The sequence below is a fragment of the Lonchura striata genome, chromosome 11 (genome assembly GCF_046129695.1).
Source record: "Lonchura striata isolate bLonStr1 chromosome 11, bLonStr1.mat, whole genome shotgun sequence".
In the NCBI taxonomy this organism is placed as follows: domain Eukaryota; kingdom Metazoa; phylum Chordata; class Aves; order Passeriformes; family Estrildidae; genus Lonchura; species Lonchura striata.
In genome coordinates, this window is record NC_134613.1 from 12,602,786 (window position 1) to 12,626,495 (window position 23,710).

Consider the following 23,710-nt stretch of genomic DNA (forward strand, 5'->3'; position numbering starts at 1 on the left):
CATAGGAGTATCAGGGAGTGATGGAGCTAAGATGGGACTTGTTAACTCTGGACAAGATATGTCTTCCCAGTCTCATGTTTTAAAATGCCATTGGGGTGACCGATGGCTTTTTTCCCCCCTTCTTTTCCCCATATTGTGCAACTTGTACAGACAAGTTTAGGCATGCAGCAGAAAAATCCAACAACATGTGTTTCTGGGGAAATGAAACCTCTGGGCTTTGAAGAGGGTCTGGGATATGTTTAGGAACGAGGCAGGAGGTGAGACTGGTCCCAGTTGCCGGCCTGGAGACCACGGGGATACTGGATCAGGGGATGCTGCAGCCGGCAGCGCCGGGGATGCTGCAGCCGGCAGCGCCGGGGATGCTGCAGCCGGCAGCGCCGGGGATGCTGCAGCCGGCAGGACCGGGGATGCTGCAGCCGGCAGCGCCGGGGATGCTGCAGCCGGCAGGACCGGGGATGCTGCAGCCGGCAGCGCCGGGGATGCTGCAGCCGGCAGGACCGGGGATGCTGCAGCCGGCAGCAGCGGGGATGCTGCAGCCGGCATGACCGGGAATGCTGCAGCCGGCAGCAGCGGGGATGCTGCAGCCGGCAGGACCGGGGATGCTGCAGCCGGCAGGACCGGGGATGCTGCAGCCGGCAGGACCGGGGATGCTGCAGCCGGCAGCGCCGGGGATGCTGCAGCCGGCAGCAGCGGGGATGCCGGTCCCCACGGTGTGCGTGCTCAGGACTGGCCTGGACGTCAGCGGGGAGGGGAGGGGAGCCCGGGCCGGCTCCGGCGCCGTTGCTGAGGCAGCAGGAGCCGCCGCAGCATCCCCGAGAGCCGGGCTGGCAAACTCCTCCTCCCTGCCGCTCTCATCCCCGCTCTCCCCGCTTCCTTTGCAAAGATGGCAACCGAGGGGCTGCACGAGAACGAGACCCTGGCGTCGCTGAAGAGCGAGGCCGAGAGCCTGAAGGGCAAGCTGGAGGAGGAGCGGGCCAAGCTGCACGACGTGGAGCGTGAGTGGGGCCGGGCAAGGGCGGCGGGGCCGGGCCGGGGCCGGGCCGGGAGCGGCGGCGCTGCCCCGGGCCCTGCGGCGGACAGGGCGGGCCCCGGGCCGGGCTGAGCCCAGCCTGCCCCGGGCCGGGATGAGCCCAGCCTGCCCCGGGCCGGGATGAGCCCAGCCTGCCCCGGGCCGGGCGGAGCCCAGCCTGCCCCGGGCCGGGATGAGCCCAGCCGTGCCCCGGGCCGGGATGAGCCCAGCCTGCCCCGGGCCGGGATGAGCCCAGCCGTGCCCCGGGCCGGGATGAGCCCAGCCTGCCCCGGGCCGGGATGAGCCCGCCGTGCCCCGGGCCGGGCGGGCCCCGCCGAGCCCGCGGCTCCCGGGTGCGGGGCAGGCCTCGGGCCGGGCACGGCCCCGCAGCATCCCCGGCCCCACGGAGCTCCGGCCCGGGCCGGCGGGGCTGGGAGCCGGGCGGGGAGCCTGAAATCCCCTCGGTACCGCCCGGCATTGGCCCGCAGCGCTCGGGGGCAGTGTCAGCGGCCGGGGTGAGCCCCAGCCGGGTGGAAGTTAATGGGAATTCGCTTTACTGAGGCCGGGGTTTCACCCGAGGTGTGGAAGGGCTTTAAAAGGAGCGTTGTTTCCAAACCCAGCTCCTCTGCCCCCCTTCTGCCAGGGACACAAGGTGCAGGGATGCAGTGCTGATTGCGAGGTGCGGGTGAGTCAGTGCTGGAGCTGTCAGTGTGGAAATCTCCGTTATCAGCTGCAGCTTCAGGATCCAGGGACAACCCACCGGAGTTGCGATGGACAGACCTCAGCCCGGGCCTCCCCCTGTCCCCTTCCCCCTTCAGGAAAGAAGCTCACCTTACCTTAATGGAGCTTTTCAAATAGGCGTTCACAAGTTCTGAGATACAAAAAATCCGTCTATTTTCATGATTTCATTCTATAATTACAATGATACATTGCAGGGTTGTTCGGGTTTGGTTTTTTTTTTTTTCTGGTTTTGTTTTTTTAGAAAAACATGTAAGTTACTGTTTCTCTCTGAAATCATGTAGCTCACTCTATTAGAAATATTAGTGGGTCATTAAAACTTTTCTTTCATGTGTTTGGATGCTTTAAGCACTGAAAAGGTATCCGAGCTTCTATCCAGTGGCTTAGTTCTTAGTGTTTTGTAAGAATGAAAAACACTTGATTTTCAGGTTGGGAAGGATTGCAATAAAATAAATATATTCTGCAATAAACAGAACATTTTCTTGTCTAAGTTAGACAATTATGTTATATTAATGTCCTGTTAATCAAAATAGTTAAACAGAAACATCCTCATTACAGAAACATTACCATAAATGACCATATTCCTATAGTACCATTTCTGTATCAGAAGTGGCAGGGTCTTTGGTTAACAGACCTCTTAAGAATATTCTTAAACCTATGTTTGCTCACAAAATTTTACCTATGATTACAGTGGTACTGTAACTTTGTGTGCCATTGATAGTCATGGGATATTCTTTATCATATATAAAATCTGTTAATTTCCATTGGAAAGCTGTGTTTGCAAAGCCATTACAGCATTTCTAAGACAAAATTGTTATGCTGCTGTAAAACAATGCTCCCTTAGGATATTTTATATCATTGATTCTGTATCAGAGCTTTTTTACACTTAAATTATTTCCAAGTAGTATTTCTGCAGCGTTTGTAAGTTTCAGAATAAGGCATCATTTCTGATTTTTGCTTGATTGGTTTGGGCTTTTTTCCCCTAATCTAAAATTGCATCTTGTGCATTTTTTTGCTTGGATCATGACTTTCCCTCTGTGGTTCCCAAAAGAAATAGCTGGCTGAAATAGATTGCCCTTATTTGTTCAATTGGTTCTGAACAGCAGCTCCCAAAAATGTGCTTAGAAAATGGAAATGCCAAATATGCATTTGATTTGCAATGTTATAATTTTCAGGAGTCGATTCAAGAGCTTAAAATTTTAGGTGTAGACAAAAGTTTGTTCTGTTTGTGCAATCCATGAATTTTTAAGGCCAGAGAGACCATTAGACTCAACACTGAAAATATCAAAGACCCAAGACCCATCAATTCCACACCTCCTGTCCAGACCAAACAATATTTTTAAGAAAAATAGGCAGCTTTATTGGGACTCAAGCTGTTTACTGGCTTTAGCTAATATATTTTTCTGATTTTTGACTATCTTTGAACAATGTTGGTGAATGGTTAAAAATAACTATCTGACTTTCAAACCTGTGCTAGGCAGGAGCAGGATTGTTGTGGCTGTGGTTGGAGATAAGCATCCTCAGAGAATCAGTGAAGCTAGACCAGACAATTTCATAGAATCTCAGCTTCACTGACATAATGGGAACAGTTTGTCCAGTGTCTGTGAAAGGTTTGTTTTTTTCAGATATTCTCTTTCCAGCTGCCATGATAACCTCCTGTCCTGTGTTTTCATCTCTTTTGATGGAATCATTTGGCAGGTTTCTCTGGGCAGTAGGAGGGGTAATGTATCTTTTCCTCAGTGGGTTTATGTAGTACTTTCTCAGAAACTTGCTTCTGACTTAGGGACAGATGGTGAGGAATGGTGGACAGTGCTTGTCCCCTGGCTCAGGGAGACTGATTGAGCAGAGATTTCAGCTGACAGCATTATTCTGGCACAGCCTGTGGGGCTGGTGGCTTTGAAAGACAACTCTTGAAGAGGCAATCCACTAGAAATCAGTTTCTGCCTTGGGCAGAAATTGCTTCACTGAGCCTGTGCCAAGAAATGATCTGTAAGTTCAGGATGTGGCTCTGTCACTGTCACAGCCCTTCCCAGCCTGTGAGCTTTCCTTCAGCCCCAGAAAAGTGATGAAGGGTGAAGTAGCAAGGCAGCTCCAAAGCACCACCTGCCACGGGGTGAACTCCGTCTCCAGCAGGGCAGTGAAAAGCTCAAAATTTCCTCTTCCAGCTCATTAAAGCCTGTGAGCTTCTCCCTTTATTTCAGAAGGTTTGAGCCAGGCATTGATCCCACAACCAGCAGCAGCTGGATCATCTTAGGTTTTGGTGTGGGCAGCCACACAACACAGGAAGGGCTGGAATCCTATCAGCTCTCCTCTAGACAGTGTAAATTTTAACTCTGGTGCCAGTCTCCAGCCTCAGGATCTCTACTCTGCTGAGGGACTTGAAGTGAGGCTCAACCTCCCTGTGTGTGAAGAGCTGCCCCTGGGTGCTGAGATAAATCCTGGCCCTACTCAGCTCCACCCTGGATGAACACACTGGAGCAGTGCAAATAGGTTTCCTCAGATGACATTTTCTCCCACACATTTACAGATGACCCCAGTTTGAGGCATCAGGGTTATATGAGACACCTTTCAGTTGTGTCAGCTGCATGAATTTTATGTCAAAGTCAGTTTGCACAAAAAGAAATGTAAATTTGTTGGGTTTTAAAGAACATCAGCTGAAAGTACTGTTGTTAAATGAGGTGTGAAAGAACTGACTTCTCCACCAGAGGATGCTGCTCAGGAAGGTTGCTTGCCTGCCCTGTTTCCCTCTTTTGTAGTAGGGACATCCCAAAAATGTCCATCCATCCCTTGATGTTGAAAGGTTGGGTAGTGCACTCTTACAGCAAATGTCCAGCTTCCTGCTCACTCAGAGCTGTGTCCTGGCCCTTCTCCTCCATCTGCACCAGAGGGATGGCACAGCAGAGTCACCAGTGCCCGTGGCCAGTACCTGTACTCACTGCACCACCACAGTGCTGCAGCTGGGAGTCTCACCTCCAGAGCACCTGACTGTCCACCTGCAGGCCTGAACATTTCCCAGTAAAGAGGGGGAAAGGGGTAATCTGTTTTCTAGTTATATTTGGGTGGGATGGTCTGCAAGAGCTTCAGCTGCTACATCCCTGGAATTCAACCCTGAGTGAATTAATCCCTGTCTTTATCTGGTGAATATGTTCCTGTGCTGCCCACCTGGGTGTTAGCCACCTGCCAGCTCTGAGGCAGAGCTCACTGCAGCATGGATTCAAACTCCATGGATGAATCCCTCCAGGGGCATTACTCATAAACAGATATTAGCCAGGGCAGAGCTTTGATGAAGGGCTCTCTAACCATCAGCTGTTTGCAGTTCATCAGGTGGCAGAGCGTGTGGAGGCACTGGGACAGTTTGTGATGAAGACCAGGAGGACCCTGAAGGGCCATGGAAACAAAGTTCTCTGTATGGACTGGTGCAAAGACAAGAGAAGAATTGTGAGCTCTTCCCAGGTATGCTGTTGAGCACTATACAAATCTTGCTGTGCTGTGTGCCACTCCTATCAGCTGATACCTGGGATTACTGTAAATGTTTTCAGGATGCCCTGAAAGAAGTTCATTGGCAATGTATTTGTTCAGAGAGTGTAAATCTAACCTTTGAATCATTGGTACAACTCTTGTAGCTAATACCCTAAATATCTCTTGTCCAGTAATCCACAGATTTTCCCATATTCCCTCCTACAATAAAAAAATAGACTTATGTGAGGCTACATTTATTTCCTTGTTCTTTACTGATTAAATACTTAGCTAATTTTTCAGGTTGTGTGTTCAGAGAAAATAATCAGGAAAAGAGATGTTGATTCTTTTAGAGATTTCTATGCACAGAAATTTCTTCGCAGTCTGTACGATTGATATCCTCAGATATCCTTGAAGCCTCAGATATCCTGCCAGAACTATTGCATTTAGTTGAGAATTTTGAGAAACAGTCCTAACACCTGCTCAAGACCAGTCTGAAAAGCTGGAGGAGGTAATGAGATAATTACTTTCTAGATCCCCTGGTTCATCCTGAGCCCAGTATGGCAGTGAGTGAGCTTGTTGCATCTCACAGCTGTTCACTGACCTACATGAAATCTGTCAGGGGTCTCACTTGAGGGATAAAAATAGGCAATCTGCATTGCAAGCCACCTTCACTTACTGTGAGTTTTTACCATTCATGGTGATATCAGCAAAGAGAATAATTTAAATATTTAATGTCACACATTTTAAAGTGGTTAAAATGTTAGTGTGTAGATCAGAAAACTGAACAGACAAATTGAAATGCACTTTTTACTCTATTTTAAGAACTGTAAGTCTAGGTACAGAAGCAGTTGTTGCTCAGTAATAAACATTTCACTTTCATGATACAGGGAAGATTACAATTTTATGTGCACAAGGCAAAGTATCTGGCACGAGTGTAGCCAGTGTACGCCAAGTGATTGTGCTGCTCTCTGTAGAAGGTTCTGTGATGGCTATTTAACTGGTTGTATAATGGATAATTGAAGGTTGAGTAAGTGTAGTGACAAGTAAAGGGAAAACCAGGATCAGACTGGAAAGGGAAGATGAACAAACAGTGCAATATCCATAAACAATCAATTCAGGCAAGTGAGGGCTTACAGGTGGCAGGTTCCTGAGGAGATGGCCCTGTCCATGTCATGTGCTACAGGTGAAAGGAGTACTCATGAAGCCATTAAGCGGGAAAAGAAAAAAATTGAAAAATAAATTGGTCTTTTAATCAAACATGAGTCATCTCAGAGAGGAGGATACACTTCCCTTGTGGTAGATACAACAGCACTACTGAGAAGTGTCTCCTTGGTGCTTCACTGTGACCACTGTGCTGTTGTTAAAATGGAAACAAAAGGACATAACAGACTGGGGAGAGGAAATGAGCAGCAGAGTTTTCTCCAAGCTGGGAAGCAGCCACATCTCTGGAAGGCCTCAGTTTCTCTTTCTCTCTGCTTTCATTTAGGATGGGAAGGTGATCGTGTGGGATTCCTTCACTACCAACAAAGTAAGTGAAACTTCAGCAAAATTCTGTGCCTAGGGAAAATGACAGTGGGATGAGGTGAAGGGCTCACAAGTGTCACTGGAGACAGTGGGATAATGGGATAAAATGCAGACTTCCACTAGCACCCCAAAAAAAGGAGCCCAGGGCAAATCACATTCCTTGACCTGCTTCTGAGCAAAGTTCCTATCAGCACTGGGGTTTCATGGTCTCCAGTGGGAGGCTCTGATCCAACCCCTTTGCTTACAAGGGAGGCAAAGCCCAGCCAGCAAAATAGGAACTTTTCCTGAGCACCCCTGTAGCAGGTGCTGTGTGTGATCTGGAGATTTTTCAGCTGTGGTGTTCACTGTGAAATGGTGCCACTGCTCCTCCAAGCCCTGTCTGGGCTGCCTCGTGGCACCCTGCACCATACAGATGAGGAAAAACTACTTGTTTTTAAATCACTTTTACATGTGCAGCAGTGGGGACCTTTCACAGCACTGGATGACCCAATAAAACATGCTCTGTGATCAGTTTGGGGTTCATAAATAAGGTGGAAAGTGTCAGAGAAGGACTGGCCATCCTCCTGTTGCTCTGCTGTGTTGAGCAGTCAGGATTGCAGACTTACCTATGAGTTATGGCTTGGGGAAATACCTAAAGCTTGCACTGACCCTAAGGATGTCCTACAGAAATACTGAACTTACTACTCCCACTGTTTTCCTTGCATGGACTAGAGGAGCAGTGAGGTCCCAGTCTAAAGGGATGCTGTGTTTCAGGAACACGCCGTGACGATGCCGTGTACCTGGGTGATGGCATGTGCCTATGCCCCTTCTGGATGTGCCATTGCTTGTGGGTAAGTTCCCAGTTTCCACAGCAGCTTACACAGAGAAGCTGGATTTGCTGCAGTGTCCTGGTGGCTTCAGAAGCTGACAGATAGAAGTTTGCGTGCTGTGGTTGTGGGTGGAAGGTCTACATTCAGTGCCTCTGATTCTATTTCCATAATGGCTTGTACACATTATCTCCACTGACTTCAGTGCAATAACATTTGTTGTGTAAGCATGGAAAATGATCCTCTTTCAGCATTTATATCATGGTTTAGGAATTCTGCATGAATACAACTTCCCTTTCCTAGTGTAGTTGTCTATGTTGTATATATTTTCTAAAGGAAAGAGGTTTTAGTTGTATTCTTACTTTGCACTCACTTTTTTTGACATAGAGGTTTATCATTAATGATTACGAGTATGTGAATAGATCTTGCTAAAATGGGCTAGGGAGAAGTAATCCCATCCTTTATAATCTTATTGTTTCCTGAGGGTTCAGGTTTGAAAAAAAATAAGTTTATATAGGGGAAAAAACAAAGAGATGAAACGTTCTTGTAAGAAGGAACTGGGTGGATCAGACAAAGTAAGCTTGAGGCGAGAGAAAGGAACAAAGGGAGACTTCAGTGTGCAGCTTGGAAATAGAACGCAGCAGACTGAGACAGAGAAGCAGACTCTGTGTGTGGAAAGGAGTCTGCAAACTTTTTGACTAGAACCCAAAGAATGGCAAGCAAGCTCTGTCTTTACACTTGCAGCAGAGACAGGGAGTGCATGTATACATTGCACCTAATTCTGTATTTCTGTTGTGCTGTCAGTTAAGTGCCATGCACATAATGTAAGGCACAGAACCAGCAGCTGGTGGTGTGCTAGGATCCTGGGGATCAGGGCAGGACTGATCTACCACAGCTCTAGAAAAGGGGCAGATATAAGAAATGGGTCCTGGGTCTGACACAGCTTAACTGGTACAACTGTTCAGGAGCAGGGCAGTAGCTACAGAGGTCAGTGCTTCTGTTAGCTTTTTCCCAAACTGGTCTATAAGTTTTGTCTTCACACCCACTATTAGCTATGCTGTCTCTTCTATAGGAGCTATGTCGCATTTGATAAGGTAGGTGATGCTGAAATACTGATCTTTGCCATGACAGATATCAGCAGAAAAATGGCAGTTTGGCAGTATGTGAAACATTAACCCTGAGGTGGCTGCTGTCACCTCCCAGTTTTTACTTTCGTGAGGTTTCATTCAGTGCCATTTATAAACTCGATAAGGGTGAAGAATACTGAGGCGCAGCTGTTCGAGTTCTGTACAGCAGCCAGGCTGGTGAGGCAGCTGGGGCTTCCCTGCACAGGGAGATCCCACACAGCACAATACAGGGAAGTCGGTACTTGTAAGGGTTTGGCAGCACAGCCCTGACAGGTGGTGTCCTTATCACCACTCGCCTTTTGTCGTTGCAGTTTTAACCAGTTTTCCTCTCTCTGTTACTGCTATTATTACTCTCTTCAGTGGCCTGGACAACAAGTGTTCTGTGTACCCTCTGACATTTGAAAAAAATGAAAATATGGCTGCAAAGAAGAAATCTGTTGCAATGCATACGAACTACTTGTCTGCCTGCAGCTTCACTAACTCAGACATGCAGGTAAATGCATTCCCTACCCGCTGCTCACCATCACCTAACTGGAGCTGCACACAGGTGCAGTGCACGTGTCCTTCCTTGCTCCTGGGGCACCCAGGGCCATGTCCTGCTCTTGCAGGGGCTTCTGGAACATCCTCACGGGGGCAATGAAGGCGCTGCAGAAGCTGCTGTAAGGAAATGCTTGTCAGAGCCTGTGGCCAGGCTGTCCCTGCAAAGGCCTGTGGCTTCTGCAGACGGAGCTTGCTGATACCTGTATGCTCTCTGCTCCCCACTTTGTGCTTTTAGGAGCCCAGACTACTGCAAACAGTTGAAACCTGGCTCAGCCAGGACTGGGTTGGGTCTGTGCCAGCTGATGGTGACTGTATTGTTTGCCTGCTTTGTCCCGGACATCCGGCAACATTTGCTTTTACTTTCATTGAAAGTATTTTTTATTTGTACCAAGTAATACAATTGAGCTTGAGGATGGCCCCACAGGGCCATACCTGCTGTTTCTACATGCAGTGCTGTGTTCCCTCGAGGGAAAGGAGTGATGCTGTTCCCATATCACAGGCAGTGGGGTGGAGCACAGGGGCCCACAATGGGAGGTGATGGCAAAGCCATGAACTGAATGCAGATCTGAGACCAAGCCAGCTTTCCTCTCTATTGAATATCTCAAAGGTCTCTTTCTCTAGGAACACAGAGGATGATGAAAGGAGCCAGGATAATCCCCTTGTCCTCTCTGGTTTCTGAATTTAATTAAAGCTCTTCTTAGTGCAGCTCTGCAGCAAAATAAGTGGCAGAATGGAGCATTTTTATAGCTCTCAATGTCAGTAGAGCTGCTGGAAAGGGAATACCATGTTCCCTTCTTCCAGATATTTGGAGCTCTTCTGAAGGAAATATCAGCTCTCATTGCTTCTATTTCAGGACATGTGAAGCTGAGAGTATGTTGTTGTTTGTCACTCTCTGGTTTCTGTAATGACTCTGAGGTGCTAATTTAAGTCCATTGCCATGGAAACAAGTGGTGGAGGTACCCAGCACTCAGGCTTGCTTAGCCCTGACCTTCCCGTGCAGGAGCTGTGTGGAATTAGAGTCTACATTAAGTGGAAGGTTTCTGATGAGATATAAACCCAGTTTTCTATTTTCTTGTCTATACTTAAATGCTTTGAGATTAAATCCTATGACAGGAAAAATAGCAATTTTTTTTTCATAATAAAAAGGAAAGAAAAGTTGGGATTTTTTTTCCATTTTAAATACAGCAAACTGCATTGATATTGAAGGTCATGTATTACTGCTGTAAGTCACAGTGGATTAAGTTTATATTTATAAACCTTTTTTTTTAGTGGATTAAGCTTTATATTTAGCAAGTCAGAAATTTTTCTGAGGTTTTTAAAAAGAAGTTTTCTTGTGATTGCTAGGTTTAGAAGTGATCATTTATGGCGCTGCATGTTATTATTCAAACAAATTCAAGCAACAGGTTGGCCAAGCTTCTCTTAGGACACTTATGTAGCAGATCCTAGAGAATCCCAGATTTATTATCTTTTTTTCATTTACATAAAGGCATCAGAATTAAAACGATTGAGAATTAAAACTATTCAGTAACTCTGAGAGTGCATAGTGCAACAAGTACATTGTGCAGGAGCTCTGCCAGCTATGTGCAGGGCAGCTCTGCTCTCAGGAGGGATGTGGTGCTGTCCTGGAGCAGCTCCAGCATGAGGTGGAGGTGTCTCCCAGCCCAGTGTCCACACAACTCCCACTCCTAGGTGCTGCCAGGGCTGCAACTCTGCCCTGACTGTGTCTTAAACTGCAGCTCACTTTTCCCACAGAGGCGTGGAAGACTGGGTAGGAGTTTAGGGTTTAGTATGCTCATGGGCTTTGGGCAGTGCAGTGGAAAGAGAGGAGATCTGGGGGTGGCTCATTGTGAGTCACTCCCAGGCTGTGGGTGCTGAAGAAGGGGATCCCACCCTTGCTGTTCATCATGTTCCCATGTGGACACTTTGTTCTCAGTGCCCCAAACCAAAGTGAGCCTCCCCTGCCTCAGTGAGCAGAGAGCCTGGGAGCCTCACTTCCTAAATTAGGTATCTGCAGCTCTGTGGTGTGATAATGCTCCCCACGTGACAATGCTCCATGTGTATTAATAGCAGCAGTTAATTGGGATCTCAAGTGTTTTGCATAGGGCAGGCAGCCATGCTCCCAAGTGTGGCAGGGCTGAGGAGCAGCCTTGAAGTTTAGTCCATATAATTTCTCTTTAAGCATTAGCTGGAGTTCTGGGTTGCCAGCAAACACTTCCCTTACACCTTTAGCCACTCCTATTCCCTTCATATTCCTTTCCACAGTGCTACAAGAGCTGAAAGTCTTCATTCCTCAGCCAAGTACAAACATTCCCCAGAACAGGGGAGTTCATCTAGGCTCAAAATTGGCTGGGAAGACAATTCAGGACTTTCTTCTGCTATTATCATCTGAGAGTATTAGCATCTCCCTGCTGCAGAATTCGGAACAGTCTGTTCTGCAGCTTTGCGGGCCTCTGTTTACGGGAAGAATTTTTGGAGCATCTGTCAAACATGTTCAGTGTTTAACCTTTATGCAACTCTGTGAATGGTTTCATGACTGTGTGATCATTTTCTTCTTGAAGAGAATTTTGTTTTCAACTTGTAACTACCCACTGGGATCACTTGAGTTTCCTCACCAACCATGAGAAAAACCCGTGTACAGAACTGAGAGCCCTCCTACGTTCACCCTTGCTTCCTTCCACACCAGTGCACAGGGACTCTTTCAACCTACAGAATTTGTGATTTGTGATTGCATAACAGTTTTGGGTGCCAAGGGGAAATTTTGAACAATTGAGCATCATCAGGATTTAGCCACAATAACAAGCTCTGATCACATGTGCTTTGTGCAAGTACTGTAGCAGATGGGAAGCTGTGAGCTATGTTCGGTCACTGTATGTTCAAGCCTTTTCACACACAAATGGTTTAGGACAAGTGAGAGCTGATGGACTTATCAAACAACTGTCTAGACAGGCTTACTTCCCTTTCAGAAAATCCATGACTTAAGCAAATTAATTTGCTTTAACCTGACTATTTCAAGCAGAAAGAAAGAAAATTAGAGAGTAAAACAGGTATACTTCAAGAGTTCTTCCATTTACCTGGGCTGAATTCCAGCAGCCTAAATATGGAGAGTGAAATACAGGACCAAACAAGAATACCAGTATTGTTCTGCCTCCTTTTTAGGGAATATGAAAATGCCAGCACATCCTTACTGCTGTCAGTTGTGCAAACCCCACCACACAAAAGGGACTGTTAATTAAACATTGTGTAGGGATAGTGGTGTCCATACAGCTCTCTTTTTTACTCTACTTTTTTTCCTTAAAAATAAAATCCATGAGCTGTATTTAGATTCACATTGGGCTTATGGCTTTGATTTATTGCCTAATATTTCATTACATTGAAGCTGTCCTTTGGTGCTTGAGTACAATGGCAGTTGTTTCTTTGTCACGTAAAGGTCATCTGCTGATTCTTGTACTGTGACTCTTCTTCCCACATCCTATAGATCCTGACAGCAAGTGGAGATGGAACTTGTGCTCTATGGGATGTTGAGAGTGGGCAACTTCTACAGAGTTTCCATGGTCATGGAGCTGATGTCTTGTGCCTGGACCTGGCCCCTTCTGAAACGGGAAATACATTTGTCTCTGGGGTAAGCAGGAGCTTTCTCTCATAATATAAAACTAAGGAATATGGAAGTGAAAAGGCAGCAAAGTAGGAGGTTCACAATGTTATTGAGAGAGTGCTGGAGTATATGTTGGATGCCCCAGTGCAATCCATTCATTGCAAGCACATTTTCCAAGCTGGAGCAAATTAAACCCCTGACTGTGGGGTCAAACCCACCCAGCCAGTCTGACTGCAGTTCTGCTTGCTTAGCAAGTTCCACCCCACATCAAAGCAATCCAGCTTTGATCACAACAACGCCTCTGCTGGGAAGGGGAAGGCTCAGAGTTAGAGCAGTGGGCTCCTACCACAGTGGAGGTGTGAGTCCCTGTGGGTGGGAGCCTGGAACAGCAGAGGAGTTCCCACACTTTGCTCCTTCCCTGTGCCCAGATCTCTAGAGTCAGATGGGGTGTGACAGCCATCAGGTTGTGCTCAGGGCATTGAAGTGGGGTTGCAAATAACGTGCGTGCCACTATGTCCTGAGAGTCAAGGGGCAGCTTGGACACTGGCAAACCCCTCGTGCAAGCTGGAGCAGGGAGATGAGGTGTGGCCACATCTTCAGCTGTTGCTGTGTCCTCTGTGCCTTCCAGTGGTACCAGAGGCATTTAAAGCCCCTTCATCAGTCAAACACTCTGCTCCCTGTCCTGGTGCAGAGGAGCACACGAACCTCACTGGGGCTGCAGGACTGGGCTGGTCAGGGCATCTTCCAAATCATGTCCTGCTGCTGAGGGATCACTGTTCCCAGGCAGCTGAGCCATTGGCACACAGCCTGATAGTGAGGCAGGCCAGGCATAAAGGTGGGTGGGATGGGGCTCACCTCTATTTCAAGGTGATCTTAGTCTTTCCCACATTAGAAAGTGAGTGTGCAGGAGCTGAGAGGCCAGTTGCTACTGGTAGCTCTGCTGCAGGTACCAATAACCTTGCTGGTTTCTGAGCCCCACCAGTACTGGCCCATGGTTGATCCTATATTTGAAGACGGAAATGGCCCTTGTGCCAGAGGGTGCCAACCATGAGTTAGGGGTGCTTAGAGTCGTGGTCTTATCTCTACAGAATAAACCTGGACCTCTTCTGTTTTGGCTCTTTTTATCAAATTTGGCTGACACATCAGCAGCAGAGTCCAGCACACTGGCCCAGCTTGCCTGCTGGTAGCACAGCTGCTCCGAAGCGTGACTGAAAGCTAATTCCATCCAAGTGCATTACTTCTCTTGGGTTTTCCTGTCACCGAGCTTGCTTCCCAGAAAGGATAGGTTCATTCTCCCTGGGAACAGCTCAGCTTATTATAGGGCAAGGAATCACAGGCAGCTCTGGTACTGCTAAGAGAATATGTCATACTTGTGTTGATAGAGCAGCTTGGGCATGTCTGTGCTTACAGGCATTCACTTAATTCATCACATGCAAAACACCACTACAGTGAAGACCTGTCTTACATTGTGTCAGTGCAGGTAGGTATAGGCAGAGCAGCATGAAGATATGGTGGCATAAAGAGATTCCCTGAATACCGTGCCTCTGTGGTACAGAAACTTTGAGCTGGAGTAAGCAATGTCAGTATATCAGCATGTAGGGTGGGTGCTGTTACATTTAATGACTTAAATTAAATTCCAGCCCTCCCAGGTAAGCTCAGGGCTGTGTCCCAGGCTGTTGTGCTCAGCTCTGAGCAAGGCTCCTCAGCTGAGTTTGGTATCACTCAGGGGGTCCATCTCTCCACAGGTGGTTGCTGGTTTCTCCTTCAAAACCTTAGGAGTCAAAGCAGATTGGTCTTGCCCCCAAACTCCTAGAGGAGTCAGTAAACAGTGCACATGGAAGCAATGTGAAGGGCTGAGCTTGGGCTAAGGTGGAGCTTGAGAGGGAAATATGCTGGGTCCAAAATATTCTTTATCCTGTTTGGTTTCCCCAGTGCAGAAACCACAAGCTGATGCCAAGGAGCATTACGTCTTTTAAATAATGGCATATTTACTAAAAACACTAGGATTTCATTATAACAACAGAATTTTAAAAAAAAGATAAATATGTGAATTGTGAGGAAACTGTTTAGTTTAATTAGCTATCATATTGGATTAAAATAAATAATGTGTGGCATGGTCTGGTGGGCAGGGTGCTCTGGCTCAGCAGAGGCAGCAGCCACCTGGCCTGCCATGTTCTTCTCACACAGCCTCAGAGAGGCTGAGCCCCTGGAGCTCAGCCTGCCTGCTCCGCAGCAAAGGCAATTTTATTAAAATCTCCCATCACTCTTCAAAGCAAAGTCCGTGTTCTTTTTCCTGTCTCTACAACTGTGACAGCAGTAAGACATTGCAGCTGAGAGTGTGGCCCCATGGGTATGAGATGGTTCTTGCCCCAAGGACAGTGTAGACAGCGTAGACTACATGGGCCAAGGCCCTTGCCCAAAGAATTCAGGGTGCTGAGCACTGAGTGTTAAATGATCCTTTCAAAGCACAGATTGGATGGGCAGGTTTTGGCTTGAGGATGAGATGAAGTGCTGCTATGCTGTTTTTCTCATCCCAACCACACCATCAAGCATGTGGGCACAGAGCCCTGACAGGGGTTAACCCTGGTAGGAGGCTGGGCAAGAAACCCTCTGGATGCACGGATTTAATTTTCTTTCAGTGTATGAAAAGAACTAGTTATAAAACTTTAAATGCTGGGTACTGGTATTTTATCTTGGTCATGTGAAGTGGTCAGGGAACAGGTCAGTTGTGCAGCTCTCTGCTGTGGTGGGGCTGCAGACAGAGGTAGGGCAGCAGCGTAAGCAGAGCAGGGCTGTGAGTGCAGGGCAGCTCCAGCCTTCATGAGCAGCTCTGCTCCCACCTGCAACTGCACAGCTGAGGGTACCACTGCAGCCAGTTCTGGGGCTGCTCAGCTGGTTAAATCCTCTGGGAGTTGTGATGTTCAGAGCCTTTGAATGTAGTAGGCTTGATGGTCAGCCACATGAGGGACAAATGTCACCATTTGCACAACTGCAATGATTTTTTTTTTTTCTTACTAGGGATGTGACAAGAAAGCCATGGTTTGGGACATGAGGTCTGGACAGTGTGTGCAGTCATTTGAAACCCACGATTCAGATATCAACAGTGTCAGGTCAGTGTGTTTCTGGGAGAGGACACGTTTGCAGTGTTGAGCAATGTGCTGATTCTATTTCTGAAGTCTGATCTCATGCAAGTAATGTAATGTTCTGGTCTTCTTTCGCTTGTGCACAGATATTATCCAAGTGGAGATGCTTTTGCCTCTGGTTCAGACGATGCCACGGTATGTTAATTCAGCAACCTAATTTAGGAAAATTCTATTGCTTTCCAAGTCAGATTTTCCTAAAAGACTAGGTCATATCCACAGAGGGCTTTTAGTGACTAAACTGGGCCTGTGACACCAAATTTGCAGAAATCCTGCAAGATAAGATACTAAATACCATATATAATGTTCTAGGGAAAATCACATAACACTGTAGGTCACTTCTGCAAACTTCTCTAGAAGAGATATTGTCCAAATACTCATTTCAAATTCTCTATGTCTGAAGTTTCATGACTAACATTAGTTGTCTTACTGGAAGATATTTGGCTTCACATAGCTCTTGGGCACAGACGGGAGGAACCAGCTGAAATGCTGCAGCTTGTGTCAGCATGTCCCAGAAAGCAGAGGGGCCATGGGCTCAGGGCAGAGCAGGGCAGATGAGGGTAGCTGGCCTCTGCAGCACCAGGGTGGCCTTGGCCACAGTCACTGCAGTGAGTCACTGCATTCAGGTCATCCTAGATCACACATCAGCCCTTAATGGATCTTACTTATCTATGAGCAATCTGCTAGGAGGGGCTCAGAATGCATTGACTGGTAAATGTGATCAACACAATGTATACAAAATGCCATTTACCTCCGGGTGCCCTGTGCCCCTGAGTGATGCTCAGGGCTGATGGCCCTCCCAGCAGCTGGCCTGTCCCTCGGGGGACCAGGCTCTGCCCCACCACAGCCCTGCACGGCCTGAGCTGGAGTTAAGTGTATCATGAGAGCAGATGATGGGGAGGCACCTGGCACCTTATTTCTCCTGTTTATTCAAACATCACACTGAGTCACCTGGGAGCAAAGACTTTATCTAAAGTACTCTGCCCTCAGAGCATGTTTTGAGTCTGCTCCAATGCTAGCTAAACTCGACAGAAACATTCCTTTTGTCTTCATTGGGTGGGGAGACATTCCAAGGCTCTTTGGAGAGAGTGACCCTGATTTTATGTTTTAAAAACAGTGATTAGAAGTTAATACCTCTAGCCCTGTGGTGAGCCAAGTGGCTCTCTGCACACTTGGATGCAGTACTGTGAGCTCTTGAGATGCTGAGGGAGTGATAGAGAGAAATTGTCCATTAAATTCCAGTGGAAACACTCTCTTTTAAAATCCAATATCACACGTTCTTACTAATTGATTTGATTTTTTTTCTTTTTTACCCATTTTTGACACCCTGACTCAAGCAGGAGAATGAGAAATTCCACCTCTATACTTCTGACAGAGGTTTTGGCAGTTTCCAGCTACCTCACTCTTTAAATGAAGGGGTTTGTTTTTGCAGTGTTACAGAGTGATATCCTTGACCTGATTTATATAGTTAGGGATTCTGAGGAGCAGATAATCCTGACTGGAAGTAATCCATAAAAGATGCTTAGATGACACTATTGTCATCTGCAGTGACCCCAGCTCCCTGTCAGGACAGTCTGATTAAATTATTCATCTGTGTGGAGCACTGGGAGACTGGACTGCACATACCTGGCAGCTCCCCACTGCCCTACAAATCAAACAGCCCCCTCTTTATGTGCAGACTTGAATACCAGCCATTTTTCAATAGTAAAGTCTTAATATTAGCAATCCCATCTGGCCAGTGTTTGCTTAAGCTTAACTTATTGAATAGGGGTTTCAGTTCACATAGTTTCAAAAGTGCATTTTGATTTCAGGGCTAACAGACTGCCTTTCTACATGGCAGTGAAGTCTGAAGTCTGGCAGTGAAGTCTGATACATGATTTCGATGTCAAACAAGCCAAACTTTGCTGGCAAATGATAAAAACAGGAAGTATAGGTTGTTAGAGGTGATTTGGAATTTTCCATGAGAAATGAAAACCAGAGATGTGCATTAAAATGTATTATTTCACTTGAATTATTTTCACATAGGTTTTTCAAACAGAGAGGCCTCCCAGAAGGGCAGAGGCTGTTTGCTCTCTGTTTGCTTTACTCAGAGCCAGGACTACTACCCAAGCTCCTCTGTGCCACATGGTCCATGAACTCAGCAGTGATTAGAGATTTGATCCCATCTCCCAGGCTCCAGCTGTGGCTAAACTGTTGTTTAAGATATTGTCTCCACATGCACCTCCCCCAGCAGCAGGGTGCCCTGATAAACCACAGAGGGGGAAGCAGGAGGGTCAGGGGACTCCAGTGGGTGCCATGGCCCAAAATTCACCACTCGTGTCTTTCTAGAATAGGCAGGAGGCTTAGAGAAGTGGCTTGAAAAAGAAAGTTCTTCCTTTCTTCTTCTTCTAAGCCTTGGGTTGCTTAGATCCCTGTTAGAGGATCCCAGTTAGAGCAGCCAGAAGCAGAAGGAAAGGAGGAAGCAAAAAGAAGCAGAAGGAAAGAAGCTAAGCAGCCACTTCCTGTGATGTCAGTTAGGCTGCACTTCCCACTCCCATTTTTTTCCAAATATTGTAGCCAGTGCTTCCAGTATTTACTGAGGCATGTGTGTTGGTTTTGTTCTAATCCTAGTGTCGTTTATATGACCTTCGTGCAGACAGAGAAGTAGCAATTTATTCCAAAGAGAGCATCATTTTTGGAGCATCCAGTGTGGACTTCTCTCTCAGTGGTGAGACTTGAACTTTGGAGGTTATTTTAGTGTTGAGATTTGAGGGGACCTGTAGAATTTTTCAGTTTAATTTGATAAAATGTTCATTCTTAAAAGTTATCAAAAGTAATAAGTACCAAATGCATGGAAGCTTTCTTTTGTTTCTGTAAAAATAATTACTCTTTAAATAACCTAGCTGGCTATTGCTTCGTTGTAGTGATGAAAAGTATTTTCCTGGCCCTACTGAAGGCAGGAAATATTTTGCCATTAACTACAGCTGGGCTAGAGTTTCACAATAATAATGAAAAACATTTCAAAGGCAACGTGAAATGCAGCTAACTATGAAGTGCAGTTACATAAATAGTTTTTAAAAGGATAACAAATGATTAATAGTAAAAGTATATTAGAGGGGTATGAAGAAAGAGACATTGCCACTTTTCACTACAGACCCTGAGACAAGCTCGAGTCTTGTCTCTCCTGTCCCAGCACAACTGCAGAGCTCCCCAGTCACCCTGGGTGGGGTGAGTGGGTGGTGTACATACTGCCCTCCTCCCGGAGCTGAGGCAAACGTCTCTGTCATGGTCACAAGCACCACAGCTTGTCCCTTTGGCAGTGAATCAATTACCAAATTGTCTTACCAAATTGTTAATCATTCAAGCATTTCTATTCAACTTCTGTGTAAGGTCTGAGTTAAGTAGTATTACCCTGCAATAACTGTTAAGTGCTGTTCAGTCTGTCACGATTACATTCTATGTAATTTAACTAAAATTTACAGTGCTTTTAGCTAATTAACTGTTTCAGCATTAGGCTGGGCAGCTCAGCAGCGGCAGGGCTGTCCCACGAGGGCACAGCGGCCCGGGCAAGCAGCGGTCACAGGGTGGCTTGTGGCAAGGCACGCCAGGAGCTCACAGTGTAAAATCTCATTGTCTCTGCAGGTCGCCTGCTGTTCGCAGGCTATAACGATTACACCATCAATGTCTGGGATGTGCTGAAGGGGTCCCGCGTGTCCATTCTGTTCGGACATGAAAACCGTGTCAGCACCTTGCGGGTCTCTCCCGACGGGACCGCCTTCTGCTCGGGCTCCTGGGACCACACCCTCCGAGTAAGTGCTGGGAGAACGGAGCGCTTCTTTCTTCAATTGTTGAATGAAAGGGGGTCAGGAGGAAGGGTTGTTAGAGGAAAACTGCTCTAGGGGAACTAAGGAGGGTATAAAACACTGCAAAACGCCAACAGCAAAGCCAAATAAAAACCCCCGGGAAGTGCTAGCGGGACTGCTGAGTTTGAGCTTGCTGCTGGGTTACATGATATCATTGCTGCTGATACTCTGTACCACCAATGTAATCGGCTGCCCAGTGTTCATTTAAGGTTTGATAGGAGAGTTAGGGTCATAAAGGAGTGTTCAGCTCTCTCTCTCTATCTACAGATCTGGGCATAACCTGAGATCCCGTATGCAGAATCAAATGAAGACTGAAACCTGGACTACAAAAACTGCATAAAGAAGCCATTCCTCAAAATCAAATATCCACCACAGTACAAAACAGCGACACTCAATCCACAGATTAACCCAACTAGGTAGAAAAATGTAGTCTGCTTGAACACGTAGCAAACATCAACTTGTAGTAAAATGAAATATTTTAATTTTTTTGAAACTATATTCTTTTATTAGAATTAGTTTCATTATTTATAAAAGTACTTTTCCCCAAAGTCACCTGTATCATAGAATTGAGTATTTCAGTGCACATTATGTATTTATTTGCATGAATTTAGTTCCTTTTTAAAGTAAAATAAAAAGTCCTGATTTTATCAGGATATAGCAAAAGGCTTTGGAAACATTCCATAGTAGCATATTGAATTTCAGTGTTGTAAAATGGAAAGAGAAACAATTCTGATACTTTATGATGGTGTTATGGATGACTGAACCTTGGTGGTAAGTAGAGGAGCAAAGGAGCTACTGTGAAGGTACTGGCTGCTGTCATAGAAATGTATTTTTTGTACAGAAAAAAATCCCTTCAATCCCTGTTTTTTCCTACTGTCTTTTTAGATAGAAATAAGTATTTCATCTCTGTTACCTGAATATAAAGAATCTAAATATATACAAACTTATAAACAGCAAAGAGGAGGGATATAAACATGATTTACATAATCATGAGGTAATACTTAACCAGTAGTTTCTTAGAAATTTTTAATTGTATCACTTGGTGAGTGAATTTTCTTTTACTTAAAGAAATACTACATGCTGAGCACTAAGGGATACTGCAGGCTAAGCATTAAGCGCCATTATACTGATGGTGAAATCTTTTCCAAGTCAGTCATAGTCATTCTATGACCATAATTCTTATTTGCATTTTGAGCAGTTCATACAACTTTGGCAAGGCAATGTAGCTTAAATGTATATTAAAGCAGTATATGCCCATCTTAAGATCCTTCTGCAATGTCAGAGCAGTTGTAAGTTCATACAAATACAGGTGAAATCATACAGTCCTTACTGTCACAGTCACCTCCCACTGCCATGGACATGGTTTTGTCATAGTTGGACTTGAGAATGAATAACAGTGAGCTGTGGAAAATCTGCTGTGAGCCACAGTCCTGCCAGTGCTTGATACTGTGCTGACCAGAGCTCATGACTCCATCCGATCCAGGAGTCACTGGTTTTCAGGAGAGCAGGACAGCTGGCCACATTGCTGGCAGCACCCATGCTCTGTGTGAGCGTGGGGAAGCCATAAGGACTGGCAGGACCACCCCTCACAGAAGTGATGCTCTAGAATCAAGATTTAATCAGATAAAGATGAGATACAATTCATTATGGAACCATTGTGAGATTATATCTGCATTCATACATTGAAAACTATTGGGGCTAGAATGTGTCAGCTTTGCTCATACCAACAGGCTCTGAGTCTCACCTGGTACAGGCACAAAGAGCTGGAATAATGCTGGGGGCTTGCACAGCCTGGCCTTCGAAACACAGGTGGTGAGGCACAGCTCTGAATATATCATATATATGGTTTATATTTAGATTGGAACAAGAGAAAAGCTTACTGGAATGAACCTGTTTACAAGCTCACTGGTCACTGGAGTTTAATGATAACATCCTCATTCTATTTGCAAGTGGTATTTTTTTGACAATTACATAAAAATCATATTAGAAACAAAGTCTCCTCATCAATGAAAACCTTAGGTTCTGTGAATCCATAACCAGATAACCTAAGACACTGACATTTATGGCAGCCTTCCATCCCTAATGGAATAGGTCAGCTGTTTTCACTTGGAAAAGTCAACTCTGATGCTTTGCAATATTTATGGCAAACTATCCCTGTAACAAACTGAATGCACTATGGAAATGTCATATAGAACTCACTGTGCAATATTGAGTCAATTCACTGTACACATTTGATCAAGAGATTAATATTAATGTTTAGGTAGTATTTATTGGCAAGATGTTTGTTTCAAACATAATACATTGTGTTGATACTTATGAACAGCCTAAATACAATAAATTGTATTTTACATATTGAGAACATGTATGTAGTAGTTCTTCCCATTTCTTAGGTATTTATAATGGTAGCTGTTTGGATTTTTGCCTTTTTTGACCTCCACTTTTTGCACCACACAGTTTCTTAAATGATTTCTCCTGCAAAAATCTCAGGTAAAATCCAGAAAATTGCTTCTGAAATATCTTCTGGAAACACCCAAGGGGAACCACAGCAAATGAGAGTGAGCAGCTCACGAAAGTACTTGAAATGCCATCTCAGTTCCCCCTGCATTCAGGAGGTGAGAACTCGGATTGTTTTCCTGCTCAGAAGGATCACAGCTAATGTAATGTTTTCTTTCCAGATCCTTATTGCCATACCTAGGAAGGAATTGGAAAATGCAGGGTATGTGTTTTGTGGGAACTCCTTGGGTTGCAGCAGGATGCCAGTAAAAAGCTGGGCACTGAAATTGTGTTGAGGGTCCAGGCTGTGACTTTTTGGGTAAACCAGATGTGCAGATCACCTGGAGGTGCAGCAGTTCAGCTTTCTGCCTTGTCAGGAGAGACTTGAGCTGTGGCCAGCTGCCCCCTCGACTTCAGTGTAGGTTTTATGGTTAGCGTGAAGGTGGCTAGTGGAAGTGCTCAGTTTAGTCACTGAAAAAAGCACCTTCTTAATTTTTGTGCATTATTTCATTTCCCCTCTTCTGAGGGCCTGGGGAAAGTGCTGAGCCAGCTTGTTCCGTGTGACATCAGTGCCCAAACTGCCACCGGATCCAGTGAGAATGAGTCTGACATTGGATCTTGCACTTCTGTTCTTGCACGGAGAAATGCTGTGGGTTTTGCACTTCAGGGCCAGTGCCTTGTGTGTGGGGGTGCATGGGCTTGTCACCTGTGAAATCACCTCTTTGTTCCTGAGGTAATGGTGAAAACATCAACCAGGATGGGCCTCAACTTCCCATCAGATAAATGACACTTAAGGAACAGGACACTGAAGTATCCATTGTGTTTTTTACTCACTAAAGGCTGTCCAGGGAAGCTTTGGAAAACCCGTGGTTTTGAGATTTCCCTGTTGGTATGTCAAGCTATATGTGTCAGAAACACCTCTGTTCCATAAACGTGTGGAGAGAAGGGAGCTGTAGCTGGGGCCGACTCTATCAGACTGCTCTGTCCTGTTAAACAAAAATGCTATATAAACAGGAAGGGTGGAAAAGGATATTGCTAGAGAAAGAGCAGCCTCTCCCTCTTGCACTCCTGCTGTGAGGAATGCAATAGGAAATTCCTGCTCTAGGATTAACAATCATAAGAAAAAATAGTTTTAAAAGCATGTGTGTAAAGCTCTTATGAAAAGTAAAGATCTCATTCCAGCCACTGCTCTAACACATAAACAGACTCTATTTCCCCGCTTCAAAACAAAACAAAAGCCAAGTATGGGGATGTAGAACTAAAGTTCGCCTTAGGAGGGTCTCTAAGGAATCAGGCCAATTCTTGATAGCGATCTGAGAAATTGCAACAGGATTGATTCCAACCCCCTATTTTTAGATTTTCTAATGGGGATGTAACATGGAGACAGCTGTATCTCAAGATAGATGGAGTGTAGCCAAGCAGCCCTGTGTTCAAGCGTTG

The 23,710-nt window shown here is 45.8% G+C and overlaps 1 protein-coding gene across 1 annotated transcript; it reads left to right on the plus strand.

Moving 5' to 3' along the window:
* Positions 1 to 764: 764 nt before the first annotated feature.
* GNB5 (G protein subunit beta 5) lies at positions 765 to 20,443 on the plus strand. Its single transcript, XM_021537439.3, has 11 exons — positions 765 to 995; positions 5,064 to 5,200; positions 6,693 to 6,734; positions 7,484 to 7,560; positions 9,024 to 9,156; positions 12,679 to 12,822; positions 15,814 to 15,905; positions 16,025 to 16,073; positions 18,546 to 18,642; positions 19,557 to 19,723; positions 20,045 to 20,443. Exons 1-11 carry the CDS (start codon positions 884 to 886, stop codon positions 20,054 to 20,056), a joined length of 1,062 nt encoding a protein of 353 aa, XP_021393114.1. The 5' UTR covers positions 765 to 883; the 3' UTR covers positions 20,057 to 20,443.
* Positions 20,444 to 23,710: the final 3,267 nt, after the last annotated feature.

Excerpts from the sequence above, each read along its gene's own strand:
- GNB5 (XM_021537439.3), top strand. The coding sequence starts at position 884 with ATGGCAACCGAGGGGCTGCACGAGAACGAGACCCTGGCGTCGCTGAAG. Across the intron at positions 5,201-6,692 it reads GAATTGTGAGCTCTTCCCAG|GATGGGAAGGTGATCGTGTG; the intron begins GTATGCTGTTGA and ends GCTTTCATTTAG. Across the intron at positions 15,906-16,024 it reads TCAGATATCAACAGTGTCAG|ATATTATCCAAGTGGAGATG; the intron begins GTCAGTGTGTTT and ends GCTTGTGCACAG.